Source organism: Beta vulgaris, chromosome 2 (genome assembly GCF_026745355.1).
Source record: "Beta vulgaris subsp. vulgaris cultivar EL10 chromosome 2, EL10.2, whole genome shotgun sequence".
In the NCBI taxonomy this organism is placed as follows: Eukaryota; Viridiplantae; Streptophyta; class Magnoliopsida; order Caryophyllales; family Amaranthaceae; genus Beta; species Beta vulgaris.
The window spans coordinates 13,436,731-13,463,271 of NC_079203.1; the positions used below are offsets into that span (position 1 = coordinate 13,436,731).

Consider the following 26,541-nt stretch of genomic DNA (forward strand, 5'->3'; position numbering starts at 1 on the left):
TATCAATAATCAAATAATAGACAATAATACAAGTATGATACTATACATTGTGGTTTAATAAAAAATTCTAATAATAACATAATCAACTAATAGTAATATGAATAATAAAATAATAGACAATAATACAAATATTTAATAATATGATAGACAATAATACAAGTATAATACTATATAATCATTGTGGTACTTTAATTAAAATTTTACTAATAATATAATCAGCTAATAGTAATATGAATAATAAAATAATGGACAATAATACAAATATTTAATAATATGATAGACCAGATTGAAACTTATTGCACCTGATTAGAACTTATTGGACCTTATTAGACCTAATTGGAACTTATTGTACCTGATTGTAACTTATTAGACCTTATTAGACCTGATTGGAATTTATTGCCCTGATTGGACCTGATTACAACTTATCTGAACTTATTGGACCTGAAACTTAATTTTTTAAGTTGAAGAGAACGCACCCTAAGAGGGGCAAGTAATCGAAGTCCACTACTACAAAAAAAAGCCTAGGAAACCGGTTGAAAACGGCCTAGGAAACCATACTACAACCGGTCTCCATCTCACAGGTGTCCTAGGTTAGGAGACCGGTTATGATGCATGGTTTCTTTGTTTATTTGGGAGACCAGTTAATAGCTAAAACCAGTCTCTTAGGTAAGCGTACATATCATATGTAAAGAGGATAGGAGACCAGTTAACATTTAAAACCAGTCTCCTTACCTACCATTGGAAACTAGTTATTGACCACAACCGGTTTCTTAGGTTTATTACACATTTAAAAAAATTAGAATCAATACGCAGGTAACAAACATTGTCCTGTAAATGATCCTGTATTTAATTTGCAGATCCTTGTATATACGTTTTTTTTCTATAAAAAACAATATATAAATAACTACAACAATACTATTAAACATGAATTCTTTGCTTACTCTATTCATCTTCTAAAAAAAAAAATTGGTACATTTGATTTATATACAAAAATAATCTCTCAAAGCATCAATTTCTTCCAATAAAATCTTAAACATAAAGTTTCTATAATCTAATGCTATCTACTAAAACTAGAATTCTAAAAAAAAAAAATATGTACAATTCAAGCTTGATCGTCGTTGCCTTCAACCTCCATCGTCTTGTGTTTGATTGTTCAAATATGCCGCCCACATATCTCTTAGCTCGTCAATCATCTCTTGCGAATAAGTGTTAGAAAATCCAGAAAAGTCCTATAAAATAATTTTAGATAATTATAATTAGAGTGCTCGTGAATTAATAAAGCAAGAGTGCAATAATTGACAACAATCAACTAAAAATGCAGAACTACTTCTGACATCCTCCATCTTTTATTGATCTCTTTATCTTAGATTAGGATCCTTCGATTTCTTTCACTCACCACCATAAGGAGATCCTTGTTCAGCACTTGTCTTCTTTTTCACCATCCCTGAGGTCTAGTTTTTCATGTACCTTCTGATATATGTTTGACTTTTCCTGTTGTATGGCTAAATTATTTTCAACTTAGCATCCTCAAATTTTGCAATGATTCATTCCTATACTTTCCAATGACTTTTTCTTTTCTAAACGACTACTTTTACATCATCCTCCATGTTGTGCTCCTCTGCATTGTGTTCTTTTCCCTTTGATTATTCTGGGAGCTATTGGGCCACTCTAAAGGCTTAAAATACTAATTGAAAATCAAATTTTTGATTGATTAGTTTACTTGGATAATGGATACTATAATCTTCATAAGAATTCTAGGTACACGGTGATTCTAATTGAACCCACATTCAAGTGACACTTTACAAGCGTAAAACAATCGGCCAACTTTAGATCAAATAGGTTGAAATATATATTACATTTATAAAAAAAATTGACCTGAACACGAAACCACAATATTCTTTTAATAATTCTAACACAAGCGTCAATATGTACTTAAGAAGAAAAGAAAAGGTAAAGGCACCATTACCATGTAAGATGTCTCTATATTAGAAGTAAATACAACCATAAAATAACACAAAAGGATATAAATGGTTGCACTTACTTTGACTGGAATATTCTTTTCATCAGGGACATCAATTATGTCAACCTCTTCCAATTGATATTGTTTTCTGCCTCATTAGATAGTTCATCCTCTATTCTGTAGGTGCAGAAATGATCTCACTGGAATTTTTTTGCAATAATACATTAGATCTCCGACAACAACACTTTTGATCTGGTAGAAAGTTGGACAGTAAAGTATATAGTGTAAGAAACAAAGATCAAGAAGGCAAGTAGGATACGACAAATTTTCTGCAAATAACTTCAAAGGTAGCAAACCACATACCATACTTCTCCATTCTAATGCTTGTTGCGTGGTTCCACAGGTAGCTTTGGTAACTGTGCACATACCTGGACAGCGAAATAGTAGAACATATGTCAAAGTTCCAGTTTTCACTATTATAGAATATGACATAATTGCAAGGTTAATGACAAACCTCCTAAAACTAGCATATGAACCAGAAGATTCGAGCATCTATATGACCCTCAGTTTTATACTACCCCAAGGATAAAGAAACAACCTTGCATACTTGTGGTTACAGCATTTTCCGAACATATAAACTAGAAACATTATGTCATACCATTATACCATTATAACTTAATAATGGTATAACTTAATAAGGGACTCAACATTTTCCAAATTAATTGCAGCATTTTTGTATTTTCCCATGTATCCTCTCAATCTCTCTCCTCATCACGTGAGTCCCTCTCCTTATTTCTCTCTATCTCTCTCCTCCTCATATGCACCCCTTAAACTTGTGCCTCCACCCCCCACCCTATGTTGCGACTAATTTCGGACAAATGCAACAAATTTTGAGAAAAAGAAAATATGAAAAAGAAGCGAGTTGTAGCTTTAAATTAAGTTGATTGGCACTACTAACAACAGAAACACAAATCAGTTGGCAATTCCAAGGCTTCAAGCAGCTATAAGCCTATAGCAAACCAACACATTAAAAAAAAATCAGGAGAAAATCATACAATTGCCTCCCCATCTCCCTGCCCAAAAGAAATTAGAATAAAAAACACAAAAGGAAGGAAGCTGTGGGTTTGAGTTTAAGGATATTAATAACAGCATGACACAACTCGACTACAATCAATAGAAAACAATTGTTAAGCAGATAGAACCAAGTAATTAGTTGGACAACCCAGAAAACTACTTTGTAACTAAGAACTAAGGATGCCTATATTAGAAACTGTCAGATCAGCAACATACATCACAATTCACAGCCAGCATTACTAAACCTAAATCTCCCCCCCCCCCCCCCAAAAAAAAAAAAAAATATTGAAAAAAAAAATCCTAGAACCTTGTGATGTGAACATGCCTACTATTAAGTAGTATGTGCCACATCTCTTGAAGTTTTAGGCTTTGATGAATTTTAATTGGTATGGATAAAGATAATCGATTTGGGTTACACGGGTTAAGGTTTTGATTGATTGAAGGATGATGGATAGAACTTGTGCGGAAGTCCCCTAGCTCGACTTTTTATTTCACTGCCTTTGTCTATTTCTTTTTGCTTTTGAGTTTTTTATTTTATTTTTATCTTGTGTGTTATTTTTTTTTTGCTTTTGCTCTTTTTTCGCACTTTGAATTGTTTCACTTTTTTTATTTTTGCCTGGCATTGAGCTTTTTTTTTTTTTTTTTTTTTATGTAGTAAGGCTTGCAAACACGTATTTGGTTTAGGGTACTGGAGGCTTTGAAGGATACATGTGGAGCTTTGATTTTGAAGGGATTATTTGTTGATGATCATGGAGATGATGACTTAATGAATTTTTCTTTTTGGTTACATGGAGGTGGGTTATGGATGATGGAGGAAAGAAGGGAATAACTCCTTATTCAAAGTATGTCCATCTTTTTTTTCCTTTTGTATATTTTTTTATTATTTTATTAGTCAAAGTCATTTAGCTGATTTAAGTTTCATCACTAAATTAGAAGGATAAATGGAAGGCCTACGACGGATGGCCGAAATTACTTATATACAACCTAATCTTACTGAATTTAATTCCATTATTATTGATCTTGAAATTTTGGATATTGAGATCGAAGATGATGTTGAAGTCGTGTTAGTAATTGTCTTCCTACCCCTTCATACAAGCACTTCAAGGAAATCACGTTATACGGTAACAATGATACTTCACTTTTTGAAGATGTGAAATCGTATTAACTTTGAAAAAAGAAAATTTGACCTTGAAGTGCATTCCAATGATGATTCCGAAGGATTAAATGTAGGAGGGAGATTATATGAAAAATAAATAACAAAAATCGGGCCATATCTAATGAGCATAAATTCGAAAATTCATGCAAATATTGCGAAATGCATGGGCACGATGTTTCAAGTTGCATAAAATTAAAGAAGAAACTTGAAAGAGAAGAAAAAGGTGAAAAAAGCCAAGGAATTACTCAAGCCAATTTCCATAAAATAGAATCTAATGATGTTTTTTTGGCTACTTCCCCCAGAAGAATTAGAACTCCTAATTGGTGCTTGATTCCGTTGCACCTACCATTTTTGTTCTCAAAAGGATCAGTTTATCGATTCTAAATTGGTGAAGAATAGATTTGTTTCCATGGGCAACGGTTCTCGTTGCAAAGTTCATATTATTTGCTCAGTTTGGTTCAAGACACATGATGGTAAGATCAGTACTCTGTCTAATGTTCAACATGCATGTGTTCTGATTTGAAACAGAAAATTATTTCTTTAAGCACTCCAGATTCTAAAGGGTGCTAAATTTCGACTCAAGTTGTAGTATTTAAAGTCTCCAATGGTGCTCGTCAACTTCTGAAGGCTATCAGACTTAGAAATTTCTATGATTACAAGGGTCTTGTATTATGGCTTATTCCTACACAATCCTGATTGAGCATCAATATCTTCATAAAAAGGGTTCCAACGTGTCGTAATTTTCTAAGTGAAAGTAATATTTTCCTTAACTGACAAAGATTACAACCTAGAGATATATACTCCAATGTACAATAACCACATTCCTATAAAATAGGAAACTAACTCTAATTGACAGATATACAAAATATCTAAATATACATACAAAGGCAATAATGAAAATAGGATTATTTTCATATATTCTAACACACCCCCTCAGTCAAAGCGGGAGGAGGACGAACGCTGAGACTGTCCCGAAAATCTTCAAAGAGAATCAATGGAAGACTTTTTGTGAAAATAACGGCAAGCTGATAGCGGGACGGGACATGTAGAACGCGGACCTCTCCACGCGCCACTTTCTCACGCACAAAATGAATATCCATCTCAATATGTTTAGTGCGTTGGTGCTGAACTGGATTCCCTGATAGATAAATAGCACTCACATTGTCACAATATACCAATGTAGCTTTCTGTATAGGACATAGCAACTCAACCAAAAGATTGCGTAACCAGCAGGACTCAGAAACAACGTTAGCAACCCCCCGATATTCAGACTCAGCACTCGAACGGGACATAGTAGCCTGGCGCTTAGAGGACCAAGAGATCAAGTTATCACCCAGAAAAATACAGTAGCCAGATGTAGAACGTCTAGTATCAGGACACCCTCCCCAGTCAGCATCAGTGTAGGAGGTAAGTGTCGAGATAGAAGAGGGATACAAATGAAGGCCATGATGAATGCCTTTGACATACCGAACAATACGCTTGAGAGCGTGCATATGTGTCTCCATAGGATTATGCATAAATAAACATACCTGCTGCACGGCATAAGAAATATCTGGTCTCGTGAAAGTCAAATACTGAAGAGCCCCTGCAAGACTACGATATAAAGATGGATCAGCACACGGGGGATCAGATATGGCACTGAGCTTCTATTTAGTATCCACAGGAGTAGGGGACGGCTTACAAGCCGCCATACCAGCCCTCTCAATAATTTCCTCCGCATATTTGCGCTGAGAGAGGAAAAGACCACCTGGATGTTGGGTGACAGCAATACCCAAGAAATAACTCAGAGGACCTAAGTCCTTCATAGCAAACTCTGAACCAAGAAGACTCATAATAGACTGGCGCAAACCCGTCGAGGAAGCAGTGAGAATAATATCATCCACATATAGCAAGAGATAAGCAATATCGGTACCACGGCGATAAATAAATAAAGACTGATCAGACCTGCTGTTGCAAAAACCAATCTTAGTAACAAAATCAGCAAAGCGGCGATACCAAGCCCGGGGGGCCTGCTTGAGACCATAGAGAGACTTCTTCAGTAAACACACATGATGGGGAAAACGAGAATCCCGATAGCCAACAGGCTGATGCATATACACCGTCTCATGTAACTCACCATGAAGAAAGGCATTCTTCACATCAAGTTGATGAAGAGCCCACTTCTTCGATAAAGCCAAACTGAGAACTGTCCGAATGGTAGCAGGTTTGACCACCGGACTAAAAGTTTCACCACAGTCAATTCCCACCTGTTGTGTTTTTCCATCACCTACAAGACGAGCTTTATACCTTTCAAAAGAACCATCAGCTTTAAACTTATGAGCAAAAATCCACATAGACCGAATTACATTAGCATTAGGAGGACGAGGTACCAATTCCCATGTCTGATTTTTAATTAGAGCGTGATATTCGTCATCCATAGCAAGTTTCCAATTAGGGTCACGTAAAGCCGACACAGGGTTACGGGGTAAGGGAGAGCAGTTAAGATGAGCAGTGAGAGAAAAAATTTTCTTTGGTTTCCGAATACCATGCTGGCCCCTGGTGACAGCTCGGGACACAGTAGTAGGAATAATCGGGTCGGTATTTTGTGGTTGGTTCAAAGGGAGGGAGTTTGGAGGTGAGGAATTAGTGGGAGAGATAGGCGAGGAAGAGGGGCTGGGCTCAAGGGGTGGACTCGGTCCAGTAGGGGAACGCGGCCCAGACGGTGGGGAGGAGGGTCTGCTGGGCGTACCAAGCAGAAGCGACCCAAGGGAAATACGCGGACCAGGAGAAACATGTGTGTGGGAGGGAGTAGAGGAGATAGGGCTGGACACGTGGGGTGGGCTGCCAGAACCAGAAGGTGAAGGCCCATGTGAGAGAGGAGAAGGATTGGGCTGAGGTGAAGAGGACACGGGTAAGGGAGGCAGCATAGGGAGCTCCAAAGGTGAGAGAGCCGTGAGAAAATCATATGTAGTGGAAGTAGGAGTGTGTAGTGTAGAGAACGGGAATTTTTGTTCATCAAATAACACATGTCTACTAATAATGATTTTTCGAGATGAAGGATCATAACATTTATAGCCTCTATGATTGTCGGGGTAGCCCAAAAACACACAAGGAGTGGAGCGAGGTTGGAGTTTATGAATTGTTGTAGAGGGGGATAGTGGAAAACATAAACAACCAAAAACACGAAGGTGAGAATAAGAGGGTTCTTTGTGATAAAGAATGTGTAGAGGAGATTGATAGGCAAGAAGTTTAGTGGGAAGTATATTAAGAAGATATGTAGCCATTTGAAGACCATGATGCCAAAAACTAGATGGAAGAGAAGCATGAGATAGAAGGGTGCGAACAATATTATTAATGGTGCGTATTTTGCGTTCTGCTTTGCCATTTTGAGAAGAAGTATAGGGACATGAGAAACGAAACGACAACCCATGAGTTTTACAAAAGTCCCAAAAAGGTGCATTATCAAATTCCCGCCCATTATCACATTGGATTGTTTTAATGTCTCTTTCAAATTGAGTACGGATAAAGCGACGAAATTCAATAAATTTGGAAAACACATGGGATTTCTTAGCTAGAGGAAATGTCCACAAAAAATTAGAAAAATCATCCAAGACAACCAAATAGTATCGGTGACCCGATGAGCTCAGGGTAGGAGATGTCCATAAATCACAATGAACAATATCAAATGGCAAAACAGTACTAGTAGAAGAAGCAACAAATGGCATCTTAATATGTTTCCCAAGCGGACACGAAGAACAAACATCCAAAGAAGTCCGTTTATTACAAGAAATAAAATTATTGTGTCTTAGAAAATTAAAAACAGGAGCACCCGGATGACCCAAACGATCATGCCAAAGGGAAGGTGCAAGAGCAGCAAAGCTAGAGTGAGTCGGAACTGGAGATGGAAAAGAGGAAGTGACTGGATAAAGGGCTCCCCGACTCTCACATCTCATGATTGGTCTCCCCGTCTGAAAATCCTTCACAGAAAACCCAAAAGGATCAAATTCGACAGTCACAGAATTATCAGTAGTAAATTTGCGAACAGAAACCAAATTTTTAATGAGCTTGGGAGCATGCAAAACATTTTTAAGGGCTAAGGGTGGGTTAGGTGAAGGTAAGACAGCGTTTCCATAACCACAAATTGGAATACTATGACCATTTCCGACAATAATACCATTATTTTTGCTCAAATTAAAATAAGACAGAATATTACCTTGAGAAGAGGTCATATGAGAAGTGGCACCCGTGTCCATGTACCAATTCGGATCAGGTGGAGTAAGCCCAAGAGTGTGCATGGCTTGGTCAATATTAGTGAGACTCGGCTGAGCATCCATAGTGTACGCTTGAGGACTGGGCCCAAGTATGCTGCTGCTGCCCTGTTGAGAAGATGAAGAAGGAGGCCTGTAGGGAACGTTGGGCCTGGCCCAACCGGTACTCAGATACGGACAGGGGGGGAAACCCCACGGCCACATGGCCCACGGACTCGCGGGAGTCTGCTGGGGAGTGCCTGGCCACGGCAGGTGCTGCTGGTAAGCCGGCGACGGCGGCCGCCCATAGGACGCACGACCACCGCCACCGGGAGAATGTCGGACACCCCGACCACCATAGGAACCACCCGAATGGCCCCCTCTTTGACCAGAATTTTTATTTTTATTGTTTTTAGCATGATTCTTTTTGGGGTTATGAGAACTACGAGAGTTAGAGGAGGTTTCCGACGACGTGCCATCAGTAAAAGCAGCAAGATGGGGCGGTGTAGAAGATCCGAGGGCAGCCTTCTTGGCCAATCCAGCCCCTTCAAGCACAAGCATAGACCGAGCTTGGTAAAACGGCGGTAACGGGTCACTTTGCCGGAGAAGCGTACCAATGCCATTATAGGCCTCTGTGAGACCCGCCACCAATTGTAACACCAAGCGGTTGTTGGAAACCGGAGCACCAACATTCTTTAATTGATCTGCCAACATTTTTAAGCGTTGACAATATGCCGAAGCATTCGGAAAATCCTCCATGTGAGTGTTGGAGAATTCTTGTTCCAAGGTGACCGCACGAGAGGATTTATTATCCAAGAAAATATCGCGTAAGCGTTCCCATGCTTCTTGAGCAGTAGAATCCGGCTCAAGAATAGTATTGAGAAGATCAACAGAAATAGTACCATAGATCCACTTCAAGACTGTGGCATCAATAATAGACCAAGCGTCCTTTTCATCATCAGTTACCGGAGCAGTGGTCTTGGAGTCTGGAATAATATGATGGATCACACGATTGGAACGAGCATGGATTTTGAACAACTCCGCCCACGTAGAGTATTGTACGTTTTCCATGTCAAGAATAATGGGAACATTGTGTTTGATGTTAGAGGAGGAGAGAGAAGAAAGAGAAGGGGAAGAAGAAGATGTCACAGAGGATTCTGTGGAGCCGGTCATGGTGGCCGGACAAGAAAGAACAGTGGGCGACGGCTAGGGCAGGCGGAAGAGTGGAGAAGGATGAGAAACCCTAGAACAATCTGATACCATGAAAGTAATATTTTCCTTAACTGACAAAGATTACAACCTAGAGATATATACTCCAATGTACAATAACCACATTCCTATAAAATAGGAAACTAACTCTAATTGACAGATATACAAAATATCTAAATATACATACAAAGGCAATAATGAAAATAGGATTATTTTCATATATTCTAACACTAAGCCTAATTTATGATTGGCCCAATGTAACTAGTCAAGTCCTCCGATGAATATCACTAAGATAAATTACATAATATGGAATGTACGTACTCGTTGTATAACACCCTCGTAAATATAGGACGACGAACTCATTTATCAACGTTGCTAGATAATTCTAGTACTTTTTTTTTTATAATAGATAGTTGTAGTACTTTACTAAGAGATCATGAACAATAATGTCGGCAAATGTTGAGCTACAATTCTTGAGATTTCTTCGTCTGATTTATTTTGCCGAATTATGAACCGCCATCAAATACAGAAGCCATATCACAGCTCACAAGTCTTACTACATTATAAAATCTCCTTGTATTAATCTACCTAATTTATTAATCCAGTATATATATCCTTCTTTGTATTACTCTTTGTGAGTTTCGTACTATATTGAAAGTTATATAATTGTTTCACTCACCCTAATAATTTAGGCTTCTTGTACTCTCTATTTTATGTAGTGGATTATAGGGCGTTTGTCGTCTAAGAAATTTTTGCCATTTGAAGATTTTTCCCACGTTTAATATAATGTCTACTTTTACTATTTTTCTGGTTAAAAGTTTTCAACTTTATTTATTTTGCTCAATCTCTATATCTTTTAATTTGCCTTCAGTATGCACTCACAACCCTATTAATAACATTTGATAACGACATTACAACTTGTTACATTAAACTATGTGTCTTAATAAATATTTAGATCTTTTTGGATTGCCTTGAGATGGAGGGAGTATTCAACTAATAATTATGTGGACAAGATATCTTGAAAATTATATAATACAACTTATTCCATCTTTAGAAACATAATGAAGCAAATTAAGGATAGAATTTAGCAAGTATATAAAATGAAGTTTTGCCTTTGGCTAAAATCTTTATGGCAGCCTGGGGGCAAGGAGAAGAATTATTATTATGAATAAGGCTATTAGGGTGTACGAAGATAAAAAACTACAAAATTTAATAAAGAAAATTTTAGATTTTATCCAAATAAGTTCCAAACATACTCAAATTTGTGTACTAAGAAACGCAACAGTTGTGACGGAAGACTCCACCCTTTTTTTTTCTCTCTCCCCTCTCTCCTCTCTACTTTCAAAAACCCTAGCCTCCATTGTTGATTTTTAAAGGGGCTTCCATCGGTTTTTACCGTTGGAAAGCCCCCACCTTTGTTTTTTTATTTGTTTTTAGGTTTCCAATAACGATTTCTCCCTCGAAAGACAGGGTTTTCGGTCTCCTTCTTAAGAAAAGGTTTTTCGATCTCCTTCGAAAGACAAGGTTTTTCGACCTCCTTCGAAAGACAGGGTTTTTCTCCTCTTTTAGAGGGGGAATTTCTATAGGTTACAATCCGGGATACTAGATCTAATGGATTGCCGTGAAATTATTTTGTTGGTGAAGAATTATGCGGGATCACAAAGGTTATCAATTTTTCGAATATGGTTAGATGAATCCGACGGAAATCATCCTCACGACTACAAGGGATCGTTAGATTGTCTCTCCAACAAGGCTGTATTTTCCAGCGATATAAGCGGGAGATGTTCCACATTGCAAGATTCGTTTGACGATCGTAGTTTTTATGAAGGAAATTTTTGTTTGATTCAACTTATGTATTTGTTTGATTCGATTGCTTATGTAGATGTCGTATGACTTTTATTAATGAATTAATTTTACTATTCAAAAAAAAAAAAGAAACGCAACAGTTACTAGAGGTGATGTTTTATGTTTTTGTATGAAAAAAAAAATGTTCATTGGTCTACCATTCAATTAGAAGCATTTCCACATTTTTTAATAAACACATATAGTACGGAGTACCTGTCAAAAAAAAAAAAATAAACACATATAGTATGAAGGAAAAGAAAGCAGTTTTGCTAGTACCTTGGATTAAGGTGTTTTAGATTAGTCATCCTATTGAATAGATTCCTTCTTCGACCAAACTACTTCCACCCTTTAGACTCGCAACCTCTTTTACTCTTACTTTTGTTGCTACTTTGGTAGTTTCACTCTTCATTTTTCTTCCTACAATTTTTTTTTTATTTCTATTTTTTATGGTAGAAAATTTTGTTTTAATAAACAAAATCCTACATATTCCCTAAAAAAGAAACACCTTAGATATCTTGTCTTTTCTCATGTAATTTCGCTCTTTCTCTCTTTTGGCTCTGTCTTCATTCTTTCTCTTTTTTTATTGTTCACTTATCGGTGTTGTTCACTTATGGCATGCATTAGAATTGGCTCTAAATCTGACTCTTTGCGTCGTGAAGGTCAAGCCTGGTATGTTGCATGCTATTTTCGTTTCAGATTATCATTTTTAGCACGTCCGTCTTTTTAAACTTTTGAAGTATACTGTATATCTTATTTTAATTCTTCTTACCTTCAAAAATCTCACTTATATTGTGTACTATAGATGGATGTAATGTTATATTCAGATTTATATCTAGCTAGTGTCTAGTGATTATTGTTATTGATGTTGCTATCAGTTATTTTTCGTTGATTTCTTTGTACTATGCAATGGTGTCTGGATTTACCATATTGTTTGAGTGTATTGATTTATGCTTACTATGTTGTGGTGTATGGATTTGCTTTTTCTTTCAGTGATAATGCAATATAGATTATAGAGATGATGATCACTATCAGCTTAATAATATTCTCAGATTCAATGTAGTCACTACCCTAATTTTGTATAACTGTGGTTTAATTTTTCCTTTATTAGGAGAAACCTCACGTGATAAGTTCCCCAATGTAGTATTATATATGATGTTACTAATTAATGAGGTCTCTAAGATTTCATAGATTATTCATCTTATTGATTTTTTTTTTTTTTTGGTTTTTAAGAAGTTAAAACGGTATTGGGAAAATTGCACCAGAAATACAATCATGACTGAACAAGACAATGATTTGATTCAAGAATATGGGAACATATATATCATTTAATCATGCAACCAATAAGTTATTTAATTAACTGTTTAATAGAACAGTGTTCTATATATACATCAAGTGATCAAACTAGTATCTCTAAAAATTATATATTCCGTTCGAATTGATGGTTTAGTGTATTTTCCTAATTATTCAATATATAAAGGCATTCTACTGCTCCAAATATAATATAAGAAAAGGGTAAGAATAAGTGAAAAAGTGGCTACCTGTCTATTATAAGACCAACCCCTTTGATAATATGTCATAAATGGTGGAAATGGTAATATATTATAGTGTAAATTTATACTAAAAATCCAATGTCATTACCATAGCTACTTCATCTCAACATATCCATTTTCCTCTTAAAATCTCATTATTATCTATTACTACATGGGAAGGTGGTATTGGGTGGTAATTGAAATTTATAAAGGAAAACGCATGTTTTGTGATAAAGTTTCATTTCCATAATTATTGATAAGAGAACTTATTTACAAATATACACTAAATTTCATTCTGGCTAAAAAAAAAAATACACTAAATTTCATTATTATTATCATTATTTATTACCACTCATCAAATGAGCTGAGAAACTCAAGTATTTGTATCTTTCACATAGAAGGTAATTATTGTGTGTTGATAAAAAGTGTGTTGGTTTTATTCACTTGAGAAGTCTTGTTTAATCATAAGATACTGCACTAAAGAAATAATGAGCCTTTGACCATCTTATAGGGATGACCATTTTATATTCTTATATAATTCTACTTCAAAAACTATTAGGATTATGATTATGATTTCTATTATTTTAGATGTACAACTGCAAATATGTTCTTAGTTTTATCAAAGATATATCTCAGTGTATTTGAAATTTTAGATTTTTATATAGATATGGATGTACAACTGCAAATATGTTCTTAGTTTTAGTCATGTGTAACCACGGATATATTCAAATTTCATTATTATGGCATGTTATGATGCACTCAACACTTTCATGGTTCTCAAGTTTTAGTGGCTACTAGATCACTAGCCATCTATATACTATATTCTAATAAGACCCATAATGATAAAAACCTTTTACCAATTCTAAACAAGTTAACACATAATTACAACTAAATGTCATATAGTGAGAAGTTCTCTTAATTAGAATAACCTAAGAATTGTTATAGAATTATATCCAGTGACGGATCTAGCTTTTTCAGTATTGTGGATTACCGTTATTTCGAGCACGTGTAATAAACCTTTTTTTTTTTTCAAGCTTACTCTTTAATAAATTTTCATCATGTGGATTCAATACTTCAAATCTTAGTTTTTCTAACTGTATCTAAGATTTATGTATTTGTTTTAAAATCAGGTTTTGTTCATCTGGTCTCGCTAGTGATGTTGTCATTGAAATTGGGGAATCATCATTTCAATTACACAAGGTACTACAATATATGATTTGACCTTTAATGTTAATCCAAGATATTCAAGAGGCACGATTTATTCTATTACAATTACATGTGTTTAATCTCTTCATATATTTTGTATCTTCCTAGTTTCCATTAATCTCAAGAAGCGGTCTACTTGAGAAACGTATAGAAGAGTTCACAAGTACTGAAGATGGATCAAACTGCATTGTAAAACTAGATGACATACCTGGTGGATCTACGACATTTGAACTTGTTACCAGATTTTGTTATGGAATGAAGCTTGAGATCAACCCATCAAACGTAGTCTCTCTACGATGTGCATCAGAATTCCTTGAAATGACAGAAGATTATGGAGAGGGAAATCTCATTTCCCAAACTGAGGCCTTTTTTAGTGAAGTTTTCAGTAGTTGGGCAGACTCGATGCAAGCTCTCGAGACATGTGAAGACGTTCTGCAACAAGCAGAGGACGCTCATGTTGTTTCTAGGTGCATAAACTCCTTGGCATTGAAAGCATGTTCGGACCCGAGTTTATATGGTTGGCCAGTTTCTGGACAAAATAAGAACACTAAAGAGAAGTCAGTATGGAATGGGATTTCTTCTGTGAACAAAACAGATATAAATATTGCTGATGATTGGTGGTATGCAGATGTCTCCTCTCTTAGTTTGTCCCTTTATAGGAGGCTTATCAAAGCTGTTGAAGCAAGAGGGATGAAACCGGAAAGAGTTTCAGGCTCGATAATGTTTTATGCAAACAAAAATATTCATCTATTGAGTAACCAACCAACAAGCCATGATTTAAAGGATTCTAACAATCAAGGATCACAAAACTCAACCTCTCCATCTGAGGCTAATCAGACTAATCTTCTTGAAGAACTTGTAAATCTTCTTCCAACACCGAAAGGTGTAACACCAACCAAGTTTTTGCTGAAGCTATTGAAAACGGCTATGAACTTGCAATGTAACCTTCCTTGCTTGGAAAATCTAGAAAAACGAGTAGGATCACAATTAGACCAAGCTGCATTGATAGATTTGCTTATTCCAAACACGGGCTATGCATCGGAGACATTGTATGATATTGATTGTGTTCAGAGAATTGTTGATCACTTTATGCAAATGCATTTAGGTGTGTCCAGTACATCTTCTCCTACAGTAGCAGAAGACAGTGGGCAGTTGGTAAACCCATCTCAGTCTATTGCTTCTATGTCTTTGGTTGCTGAACTTGTTGATTCCTACCTTGCTGAGGTTGCACCTGATGTCAATGTCAAGCCCCCTAAATTCCAATCTCTTGCTGCTGTCATCCCTGATTATGCAAGGCCTACATATGACGGCTTCTATCATGCTATTGATATATATCTCAAGGTAACACATTTTGTCCTTAAACATGCTCCTACTATTAACAATAGTTGAATCCCATTCATCATGTAAATGTTCAAAATTCTTATTCTGTCGCATGCATTAAACAATTTTCAGCTTTACACAAGTGAATAATGGTAATAAATACTATGCAATATTAACATTATGTGTTACTTATTACAGGCACATCCATGGTTGACAGAGTCTGAGAGAGAACAAATTTGTAGGTTGATGAATTGTCAGAAGCTTTCACTAGAAGCAAGCACTCATGCAGCACAAAATGAAAGGTTGCCACTTCGAATGGTAGTTCAAGTCCTTTTCTTTGAGCAACTACGCCTTCGAACTCAAATCTCTGGATGGTTTTTCTTATCTGATAATCTCGATAGCTCGCAAATTCGAGATCAAGATTGCATTGTGGAGCAGGATAGATCTTTGGTGGTCGCCGGTAACGTAAGGGAACGTGTGTCTGAGCTCGAAAAGGAGTATCAAACTATGAGGCAAGAGATACAAAAGCTTACTAAAACCAAAAGAAGATGGACTATATTCTCAAAAATGTTTGCAAGACCAAAAGCACGAGCTCATGCTCAGTTAATCCAACAAAAGTCTGGTCACACAAAACTGCAACAAGGATCTTTCCTTAAAAAGAAAGATCTAGAAAACAAAAAGTTCACTGAAATGGATACTACAAATCAGAACTAGAAGAATCATGATTATCTCATATCTTGGTACTTTTTTTATTGGCTAAATATTAGTTTTGAGGATTGGATTCTACATTTTCTTTTCATGATTTTATTGTTTCAGATTTAAGGTCATGTCCTATAATATCCAACTAGCTAAATTATGATGTAAATCTATGTTGGATTGATTTACATACAATACTTTGATTTTCAAGACTTTCTTGCAAGTTTAATCTTTAATAAGACCTCGATCTTTTGATTTAGTACAATCAAGTTTATAAATTAATTTTTTTATGTGCTGTGATATTTAAGTAGCAATAACACTACAAGGGGGTGAAGTGTAGTGATGACAACGATAAGCGCTTTTAGCCGAATTTAAAGAACAATGAAAGAGACAATGCGAAGACACAATGGATTTTACAACGAAAACTTCTTATATAGAACCAATACAAAGTGAAAAATCTCTACCATAAGAGATTTTAAACTCAACTAACCTTGAAACTGGCTTGGGTGTTCTCGAAACAAAGTGGGGGGATAATGTCAGGGGTAAAAATGAAAGTGAATGGCGAAATGCTATACAGCTCGAAGGCAAAAAAATGGTCACACTAGACTACAATAATACCAAACCAGAAGTACTAGCGAAGCTCATGAGTCTCCCTCCTCTGAACACGGGAATGTCGATCCTTCTTTGGAATGCTAAGGGGGTGGCTCGGAGTTAACTACCCAATAAGGACCTAAACTATGCGAATTTTTTCTAACAAGGACCTCAACAATTTTTTTGATCTACTAAGGACCTCAAATTAACCATGGTTACATTTTCCATCCAATAGGTTACATTTTCCATCCAATTTTATTAACTTTGTTTATGTTTTGTTTAAAAAATTAAAAAGACCCACCAACTCAATTATTCTTTATCGCTCTCCATCTTCCTCCTAATTTGACGTTAACTCTTTTTTCATAAACTATGAGTATTTTTGTCAAATTAGTACTTTAAGATACATTCAACTTTTGTCTTCATTCCGGAAGGTTATAATTGTTCACGTCTATCGGGAAGCCAACCGGGTTGCGGATTACCTCTCAAAGATTGGGCACCATCTCCAAAATCCATCTCAATTAGTTGATGTTCAGTCCGATATGTTTTTCAATTATTTAGTTACTTTAGATAGTTTAGGGTATACTCTTGAAAGAAGAGTTCCCTAAACTTTACTTGTATCTTTTAAAAAAAAAAAAGATAAAATTTTGAAAAATACTGTTATACCAGTATCACCATTTTTTAAAAATGCCCACATTGCGAGAGGATACATTTTAAAATTCGCACTATCAATGGAAAAAATTAGGCTAAAGAGGAAAAGAATTTTAACTTTTAGGATTAATTTTGGATTTGTAAAGATGGTGGATGAAAGCTACGACCTACACAAACATGATATATGTTAAGAGGGAGACAAAGGGTTGGACGGTTGTGTAGGGTCTGATTAGTAATTACTAAATGAGTATTTTAAAATATAACTTCTCGCAGTAATTACCAAAGGGTAAAGAATTGAGAGAGATATAATTATCGATTCTTTAGAGTTATTCTGAGACAATTACTCTAAGAATACATAAGATGTAAATAGAGGTGAATATATAACATTAGCTAAAGGGCTTATATGGTCAATGAAGATTTATTAAATACTTATAAGTAGTCCAAATTTTAAGAAAACTCATATGATTAAAGAAAATCTTTGAATATACACACATGTGATAATTTTTTAAAATATGTTCATGTGATTAAATAATGTATCTTAAAGTACCAATCTGATAAAAATACTCATAGTTTTATGGAAAAAAAAGTTAAAGTCAAATTAAGAGGAATATGGAAAGAGATAAAGAATAATTGAGTTGGTGAGGCCATTTCAATTTTTTAAAACAAAAAGAAAACAAAGTTAATAATATTGGATGGAAAATGTAACCATAGTAGATATGAGGTCCTTAGTAGATCAAAAAAATTGTTGAGGTCCTTGTTGGAAAAAACTCTCATACTTTAGGTCCTTACTAGGTAGTTAACTCGGGGTGGCTCGTCAATGATTTCAGAGGAACATTCGGCAGCTAATTCGTGATCACGATCCAATGATAATAATCATCAACGAAACTAGAGTGGCTCGTGATGGTATCGAAGTGATCGTTAGTAGACTACCCTTCAACTCATTTGAAACTGTGGATCCACAAGGCTATTCGGGTGGCATACTTATGTTGTGTGTTAGGAAATCGGGTGTTGTTGTTTGATTAATGAGGAACATAAAATCAATGAAATAATAAAGGTGAGAAAACAATAAAAATGAACAAACAAAGAACACAAGAATTTACGTGGTTCAGTAAAATTTGACTATGTCCACATGTGGGGGATTAGAGCTTCTTCACTATAATGGAGAAAATCAGAGAGAATAATATAAGGATTCCTAAATTCTAGAGGCTAAAAGTGTTCCATAAGTTGTGTCAACAATAATGAACATCAGGAAGCCCTTTTATAATTACAAGGAACCCCGTACAAACCCTAAAAGATAACTCAAAAACGAAAAAATACCGGAAAAAGACGTGTACCGGAAAAACGGCACTCCGCCCGACCGGGTCGGGCGAAACCTACCCGATCGGGCCCGAGACAAAATAGTTTCGTCAGTTCTTCGTAAAAGATTCATAACTTTCTCGTTTCTTAGCAGAATTGGACATATAACCTATCGTTGGAAAGCTCTTGAAACAAGCTATCACCTCCAATTTGTATCACATCAAAAACATTTATAGATTGAGAGATATGTGCATTCAAATTTAGCCTTATGCCATTCACAAGATTTCAAGTCATCAATAACATTGTGGAATGAAGGATTACATTCTTTCACTACCATACCTAGCAATCCATGGAATAATACAGGTCCAAAATTCTCCCCCTTTTTTCATTTCAGTTTTATATGCTAATACAAAGTATAAAGGTAGATTAGAAATATGGCAAAATTTGGTAAATATGAGTCACAATTTTAGTGTCCCTTGGTTAGTCACTGGTGACTTCAATGAAGACACCTTCCCTCATGAGAAGTTTGGAGGAAACCCTCCTAAAGATTATAAAATGCGTAGTTATAAAGATACGATGGCTACTTGTGGGTTGTATAATTTGGGCTATATAGGTAGTAAATATACTTGGTTTAATAAAGGAAAAAGCCATCCCATTTCGGAAAGGCTGAACTTGGGATGGGCTTGTGATAACTGGACTCTTAATTTTCCGGATGCTTTCGTTAATAATTTCCCGAGACTTTCTTCTGATCACAACCCTCTCTAAGGCGACAATTGCTGCCCACACTCGGTTTTTCAAGTTTGAGCCCATTTGGTTGGAAAATCCACCTTTTGATCCATGGGTTAGAAACCAGTGGGCCGAAAATCGTAGTAATTTCTTTAGGAAATCAATTGATCTTAGCAAGGAGAGTTCGGTATAATTGAGATGCTTGCATGTAATAGCCCTGTTTTTAAGAGCGTTTATCTAAAAGCTAATTATAATTATTAAGTTAATTATGTTTCGATACTCTTATTTTATTTGAGTTAGAGTTGAATTATATTGACGTGTTGGTTATGTATTTATTTATTTAATTGTATGAGATTATTATTATTATTATTTTATATTTTGGGTTTGTGCAATTAGTTGAGTGGTATTTTGCAAATTAGAAAACCATATTTGGTGTTATTCTCGAACCATCCGGTCCTCTAAAACTTTTGTCGGTTAATGAATTAATAACCCCCTCCCCCTTTGGTTATTTTGTCGGTATTATTTTCATTCAAATCAAAACCCTCAATCTTTCTCCCTCTTGCCATTCCTCTGCTTGAAGAAATCCCCAAACCCAAATCTTCTTCCTCCTCGACCTCTCTTTCACTCGCGAAACCCAAAATCCCCAGACTCGTGAAATTCTCTCGCTCACCTTCGCCTGTGTTTCGCCGGCGTTTCTTCCTGGCTCGTCGGAGCCACGCTCTCTTTTCCCTTCGTGTTTTCTCTCTCCTCTGATTCGTGGTTTGTGGTTCGTTCTGGCCTGCTGCTGCCTCGAGAATCGACAAACAGTCGCCGGAACCTCGTCGCTGGCGTCTCGCTGCTGTTGTTCACTCTTGTCGGCTCGCCGTCACCACTCACCGGAGGCCCGAACTCCCCTCCCCTGTTCTTGCTCTCGCTGCCGCTGTTATTGGTTGTTGCTGCCGCCTTGCGCTTGATGCCGCTGTCGACGCCGACGCTGACGCTGTGTATGGGTGTTCATAATTTGTCAAGTACCAAAGGTCATAACCATTCTAATTTCTTTTGTGAATTGAATTTATATTCCATTAAAGTTATAAAATTGGGTTTTGATTATGAAAGTGTTCGATGGTTGATTTTGTGAACATATATGTTGAATTGTTAGTTTGTTTAAGTTGAACCTAAATCAGATTTTAGTGAGTTAACCTAGAATTAAATTCTTCTTTCATTTCAAGATTGATTATGATTAGCCAATTATTTATGGAATTATGATGTTAATTGGATTGTGTTATTTTCATATTGGTGTATAATAGTTTCAAAGAAAGTTTCGATAAGTATTCATACATATTTCATATCTAATTTAATAAGAGTGATTATTGGTTTTTGATCATTATGGCTGCTAAAGTACTATTAGATGGTCGTTGTCTATTTGCTGTTTGTTATGTTGTGGCAGTGTGTTGTTGTCGTTGTGTCAATGCGGCGTTGTTTTTCTTGATTGAGTGAGTGGTCTATGTTGAGTTATGAAGTTAAATTGTGAATGTAAGAATAAAGATTAGTTAATATATGATGTAGAAAGGTTCTAGTTTATATGATGCTATGATTAGGCTCCTAAGAGTGAATCATTATGAGTTTTCAATTGATTTATCTTAGTTATTATAGTTCAGTAAAATTATTTATGTTCAAGAAGACTTAATCGAATTAGTGTTGTTATGTAAAATGGAGCGGAAATGTTTGTTAACTATTACTATTGTTGTTTGATGAATTACAATGGAGTTTACTACAAGTAGTTAATAGTTCATAAAGTCTGTTGACGAGTTTTCATCTGGGAATAGAATTAAGTTAAGGTGGTGATGGCACAAATTATTATTAGACTAATATAGTGAAGTTAGAACATACGCTTCTTTCCTTGAGTAATACTTAGTGAGTAAAATCATATAGTCTCGTAATCAAACTTTGTGTAGTTTAATATTGTAATTCTGACTAGAGTGGTTTCCTGGTTAAGTAAGGTTCTTAGAAGATATTCAATTGAACAAAAGTATCTACTAAGATGTATTAATGGATTACAGAATTAGTATCTAAAAGAGCATAGATTATGATTGGAATTGTTCAGTAAATTGAGTATCAGATGAATTAGGCTTTAAAAATGGATTGACTTAATCAGTAATCTAGCTCGTATGAAGTCGGAGAACGGATTAACTAATTAGTATTACTAACATGAAGACAGTTGGAGTTAGTTTACCTTACAATGGTTAGATTATGGAAGTAGTGGTTATAAAAGGGATGTTAATATAAAATATGTATTGGGATTAATATAATAGGTTATATCGATTGTTTATTATTCACAAAAGGAGGATAGTATATGAGATTACTTAAGTGTGTATAAGCTCGTGGATTACTTCCACGTAGCCTTGGTTATATGGTGGTGTAATCTAATCGGAATGAGGTAGACTCACTTTACATGATTAAAATTGATTTTGTTATTGATTATATGAATTAGATTCTAACCAATGATAGAATATGAATTATATTTAGTTACCTTGAAGTAATCTTCGTGTAATGAGCCTTAAGTTATAGAATTCGAGTTACTCTCGATGGCTAGTTCATTCTAGTTAAGAGATCTATTATAAGTTTTGGGGTTATTTCATAATCACTTTCAGTGTTGTTGTTGAGATAAATGTGGATTAATAATCATTAAGCGTAAGAGAGTATAAGTTATTTATATATGCAAGAGTATGAGTTCGGCGTAAGTGGTTCAGTAACTCTCCTTAGTTAATTCTAAGAGAGAGACATATGTCTGGAAAGTGTTGTTAAGATTTGATAACAGATACTGTTATCAAGATGTATTGTATGGAATTATCTTAGTAACTCTCGTTAATGAATTCTAACTGAGAGACCTAGTGATATTGTTGTGGATATTTTATCAACATGATTAATTACTACTAGTTGTGGCTCACAAGCTTTATGATGGTAATTGGAATTGAAAAGCATAGATGTATCAATTAGGAATACGTATTTATAAGACTTAGATGTTAAATGATTATGGTTATCTACGAGGGAAATCACTTGGTTTGGTTCGTTCTTCAAAGATCGTTACTAAAGATTACTAAATTGTTGGATGAGTTATATGAATGATCTGATTGAGTTATGAACGATAATCGAAAGGAATCTCAAAGGGGAAAGTAGCCTCGTCTGAGTCGACGGATGAGGTGACATGAACAGTGCCCCATGGACTGTGAACCTTGGGGTCCCCACAGGGAAACCTGCCCATTGCTCTGTGGGCGATAATCGGGCGTTATATCAGGTAATGTGAAACCTGTGGATGGCTGATGAAATCAGCGGAAAAATGTACTCCGGACTAGTCGCGGTTATTGGCCAAAAGTAAAGCGAATGGTTGGGTGACGACCCCCACTGTCGGAGTGTAAGCTTTGTCTCCTCCGCCGCGTTCTCTTTCCCCCTGGTTAAAAAGAATGTCATCGCAAAGCATGAAAGTTATATCGATAATGGATTCCCGATAAGGAATCGTATCGTGGTAAGTAGTTTCGATATTGAATTCCCGATAAGGAATCATATCAGGTAAGTAATGAATGTTTATTCAGTATCTGAATATGAATATTGATAGTGGTTTACTGATAAGGAGGCATATCTTGGTAAGTGATATTAATGTTGGATTTCCTGATAAGGAATCATATCTTGTTATGTGGATTCCCGATAAGGAATCGTTATAGTGAAAGTTATGATATTTATTGCCCGATAAGAGGTTGTTTATAGAATATAAGAAAGTGATTGATAGAATATGAAAGTATAAGTGTGAATTTCCATTAAGAAATCGACTAAAGGAAATGAAGATATTGTTGATATTAAAGCTGATGACCTCACATTCCTACTACGAAATTGTGGTAAGTCGAAAGGTTGATTAAATGAGAATATAGAAACATGTCATTGTTGGGAGTCACCTTATGGTGTTTGTTACTATGTGATTAATGATGTATTGTAAAACGAGGAATTGGATAGAAATATAATATGTATGTTCAACAAGAATATTGCTGCTAAGCATGCTACGATTGGTATAATTGTTGAACTTATGTTGATTGCGCGAGAGTCGTTTTCAAGTAAAAGCCACCAAAGCATGTGTTACTCTTATTTACTGGTTTAGTACTCAGCTTTGCTGATGTGTGTATGTTGTTTTGTCATTTCTGTGGCCTGTCACTTGGTGGGTGGCAGTATCTTATATGTTTCAGGTTGAAGCCGTGAGTTATTCTTTTGCAAGCCGAAGCGGATACGAGATGGTGCAGTATTATATTTGTTATTGAAGTGAGGACGCTCCACTTGTAATAGTTAATCGTTTATTTTCTATAATTTATTTCTTCATTTAAGAATCGTGAGCTAGTGATCCTGATTCTCTGTTGGTTGTTGCTCCGCGAAAGCGTTGAGGTTGTTCAGCTTTGGGATTTGGAAATATTTTATAAATTGAATCTGCAAACAGGTTTAAATCATTTCTCGCTTTAGCGTTGTCCTATTTTCAAAGGAAACTCTGTCGAATTTTCTGTAGAAATTTATGGGAATAAAATCTGAGAATCAGAGTGTAGTTGCAATAGTTAATTAATTTGAATAGAGTTGAGAATTGAGTCCTACACTCTCCGATGTAGTTCGGTGAGTGTGATGGTAATAGTTCGGGTTATCTCAACCAGAGTCTCTTTCGCTGTGCTTAATCCTTTATAAGCTGGTCGAGAAAATTCGGGCTGTTACATTGCAGCAAGCAAGGAAGAAGACGTGCGAGAAGACCGGCCAACAACAGCAGCCCGGGTGGGCTGCATCCCCAGCCTGGCGCTCAGTCTCCATAGATCGGTTTCTGTTTTCCAGAAGCGATGCAGGAACTTTCGAAATGTTCCTCGGGAGGGCGGTTACGGACCTAACTGGACGGTTTAGCGTCGCACATATTTTTTGTGCGATTTAAATTTTAATCATGGTCCTTTCTTTTATTCCTAGAATTGTAAATGTAGTACTCTAAAACTTTAAACTTATTCAATTAAATAATTGATTAGAACCATAAATTTTATGGTTAATAATAATTAGATCAATAACCATATTTTTGTACCTAAGTCGTTAAAAAAAAAAGTTAAAACTAATTAAGTGTAAGTTAAACTATTGGTGAGCTAGCTAGAGCAGTTTAAATATCATCCTAGATGTCAAGAAGTCAACCTAACACATATGTGTTGTGCTGATGACTTGATTCTCTGCAGCCATGGTGATTTTGTGAGCATTCATCTTATGCCACAAGGCTTTAAACTTTTTTCTGACTTCTCAGGCTTGCAAGCCAACAAAAATAAGACTTCTTTATATATTTGTGGCATGAAAGAAGAAGATATTCAGAAGGTCAAAGATATTTCAGGCTATGTTCACAATCATATGCCATTAAGATACCTTGGTGTTCCGATCTGCTCTAAAAGATTATTTGCTTCTCAAGGTGAGATATTGATTAAGAAGATGTCTGCTAGGATTAAAATATGGAGTTCAAGAAATCTCTCTTAAGCTACTATGATACTTTTGATAAACTCAGTTCTCATGAGCATTCACATGTATTGGGCTCAATTATTTGTGCTTCCCAAGTCTGTACTTCAAGGTATCACCAAAGTTTGCAGAACTTTTTTATGGAGTGGTAAAAGCTTCAATCTGAAAACATTTTGTCTCAGACAAAAGTTTTGCTCCATTTCTTCTCTCATTCATTCAAATTTTTGTGGTGCCTAAACTGACTTATTACAACTTAGTCTTGTATAGACTAAAAATCAACAAGAAACTTCCTAGGAAGCTCAGGTGCTGGAAATAATGGGATAAAGGCCAGCATTACAAAAAACAAAAAACATATTAATTGGCACTGAAGGCCAAAGGGAATCCTCCTAGAGGTGGCTGCACTCAAGGTAGTGCACACACAGTACTGTTGTACTACCTACTTTTAACACTCCCACTCAACCTGAGAGTGGAGATGGCTGGAGAACTCCCAGCTTGAATAGCAGAGATTGATGTTGCTTAATTGTTAATATATTAGTGAGAACATCAGCCAATTGTTGTGTAGTAGGGACATATGTAGGAAGAACATCCCCTAAACTAACTTGATCCCTAATGAAATGATAATCAATCCCCACATGCTTAGTTTTCTCATGGTGTACTGGATTAGATGCAACAGCTAATGCTACCTGATTATCACAGAAGATAGGAGTAGTGTTCAAATGCTTCAAGCTAAGACAAGATCTTTAAGCAACTGCTTGATCCAAATAACTTCACATATTGTCATGGCAAGAGCCCTGCTGTTGACCTAGCAACTACATATTGTTTCTAATTAGATTTCCATGTGAGGAGAGTTCCCAAGCATGATACAGAAACCAGTTGTGGATCTCCTTGTGTTGGGGTCTCCTGCCCAATCACTATCACAGTAAGCTGGAAGTTTTGCTGCAGATTGACTTGCTAGAAGAATACCCTATTCTCTTGAACCAGCTAGATACTTAAGTACCCTTTTTGCAGCCTGATAGTGAACTGTAGTAGGAGCATGCATGAACTGACTCAGAACATGCACAGTGTATGCAATGTCTGGTCTAGTGATAGTTAAGTAAATTAGCTTCCCTATAAGCCTTTAATAAATCTGAAGTTTAGGCAACAGATCTCTTGAGGATGCAAGCAACTTTACATGTGTGTCCATGGGCAGCTTTAGGAGTCTGCATTGCATCAAACCATAATTTCCAAGAAGATCTATGATGTATTTTCTTTGAGATAAGAAAATACTTTGTTCATTTTTGTCAACTTCAATGCCTAAGAAGTATTTCAACTCACACATGTCTTTCATTTTGAATTCAGTTCTAAGAAATTGCTTTGCTTGAACAATGCTTGTCATGCTGTTCCCAGTGAGTATAAGATCATCTACATAAGCCATGATAGCTGTAAATGTGGGGCCTTCTTTATTTCTTCACAAATAGAGAGTAATCAGCATTAGATTGTGAATCCATTACCTTTCAACACAGAACTAAACTTAGTAAACCACTGTCCGAGTGCTTGTTTGAGCACATGCAATGATCTCAGAAGCTTCACACTTTGATG

At 35.9% G+C, this 26,541-nt stretch overlaps 1 protein-coding gene and 1 long non-coding RNA gene across 2 annotated transcripts; both read left to right on the plus strand.

The window, feature by feature from the left end:
* The first annotated feature begins 11,646 nt into the window (after nt 1-11,646).
* Nucleotides 11,647-16,239, plus strand: LOC104887301 (BTB/POZ domain-containing protein At5g03250). Its single transcript, XM_010671915.3, has 4 exons — nt 11,647-12,139; nt 14,130-14,199; nt 14,314-15,546; nt 15,724-16,239. The coding sequence occupies exons 1-4, from the start codon at nt 12,081-12,083 to the stop codon at nt 16,237-16,239; spliced, it is 1,878 nt and encodes a 625-aa protein (XP_010670217.2). The 5' UTR covers nt 11,647-12,080.
* Nucleotides 16,240-19,694: 3,455 nt separating this feature from the next.
* On the plus strand, nt 19,695-23,948 carry LOC130590330 (uncharacterized). The gene is made up of 2 exons (XR_008967945.1): nt 19,695-20,498; nt 23,677-23,948. It is a non-coding gene; the product is annotated as an uncharacterized LOC130590330 (long non-coding RNA).
* Nucleotides 23,949-26,541: the final 2,593 nt, after the last annotated feature.

Excerpts from the sequence above, each read along its gene's own strand:
- LOC104887301 (XM_010671915.3), top strand. The coding sequence starts at position 12,081 with ATGGCATGCATTAGAATTGGCTCTAAATCTGACTCTTTGCGTCGTGAA. Across the intron at positions 14,200-14,313 it reads CATCATTTCAATTACACAAG|TTTCCATTAATCTCAAGAAG; the intron begins GTACTACAATAT and ends GTATCTTCCTAG. Across the intron at positions 15,547-15,723 it reads CTATTGATATATATCTCAAG|GCACATCCATGGTTGACAGA; the intron begins GTAACACATTTT and ends TACTTATTACAG.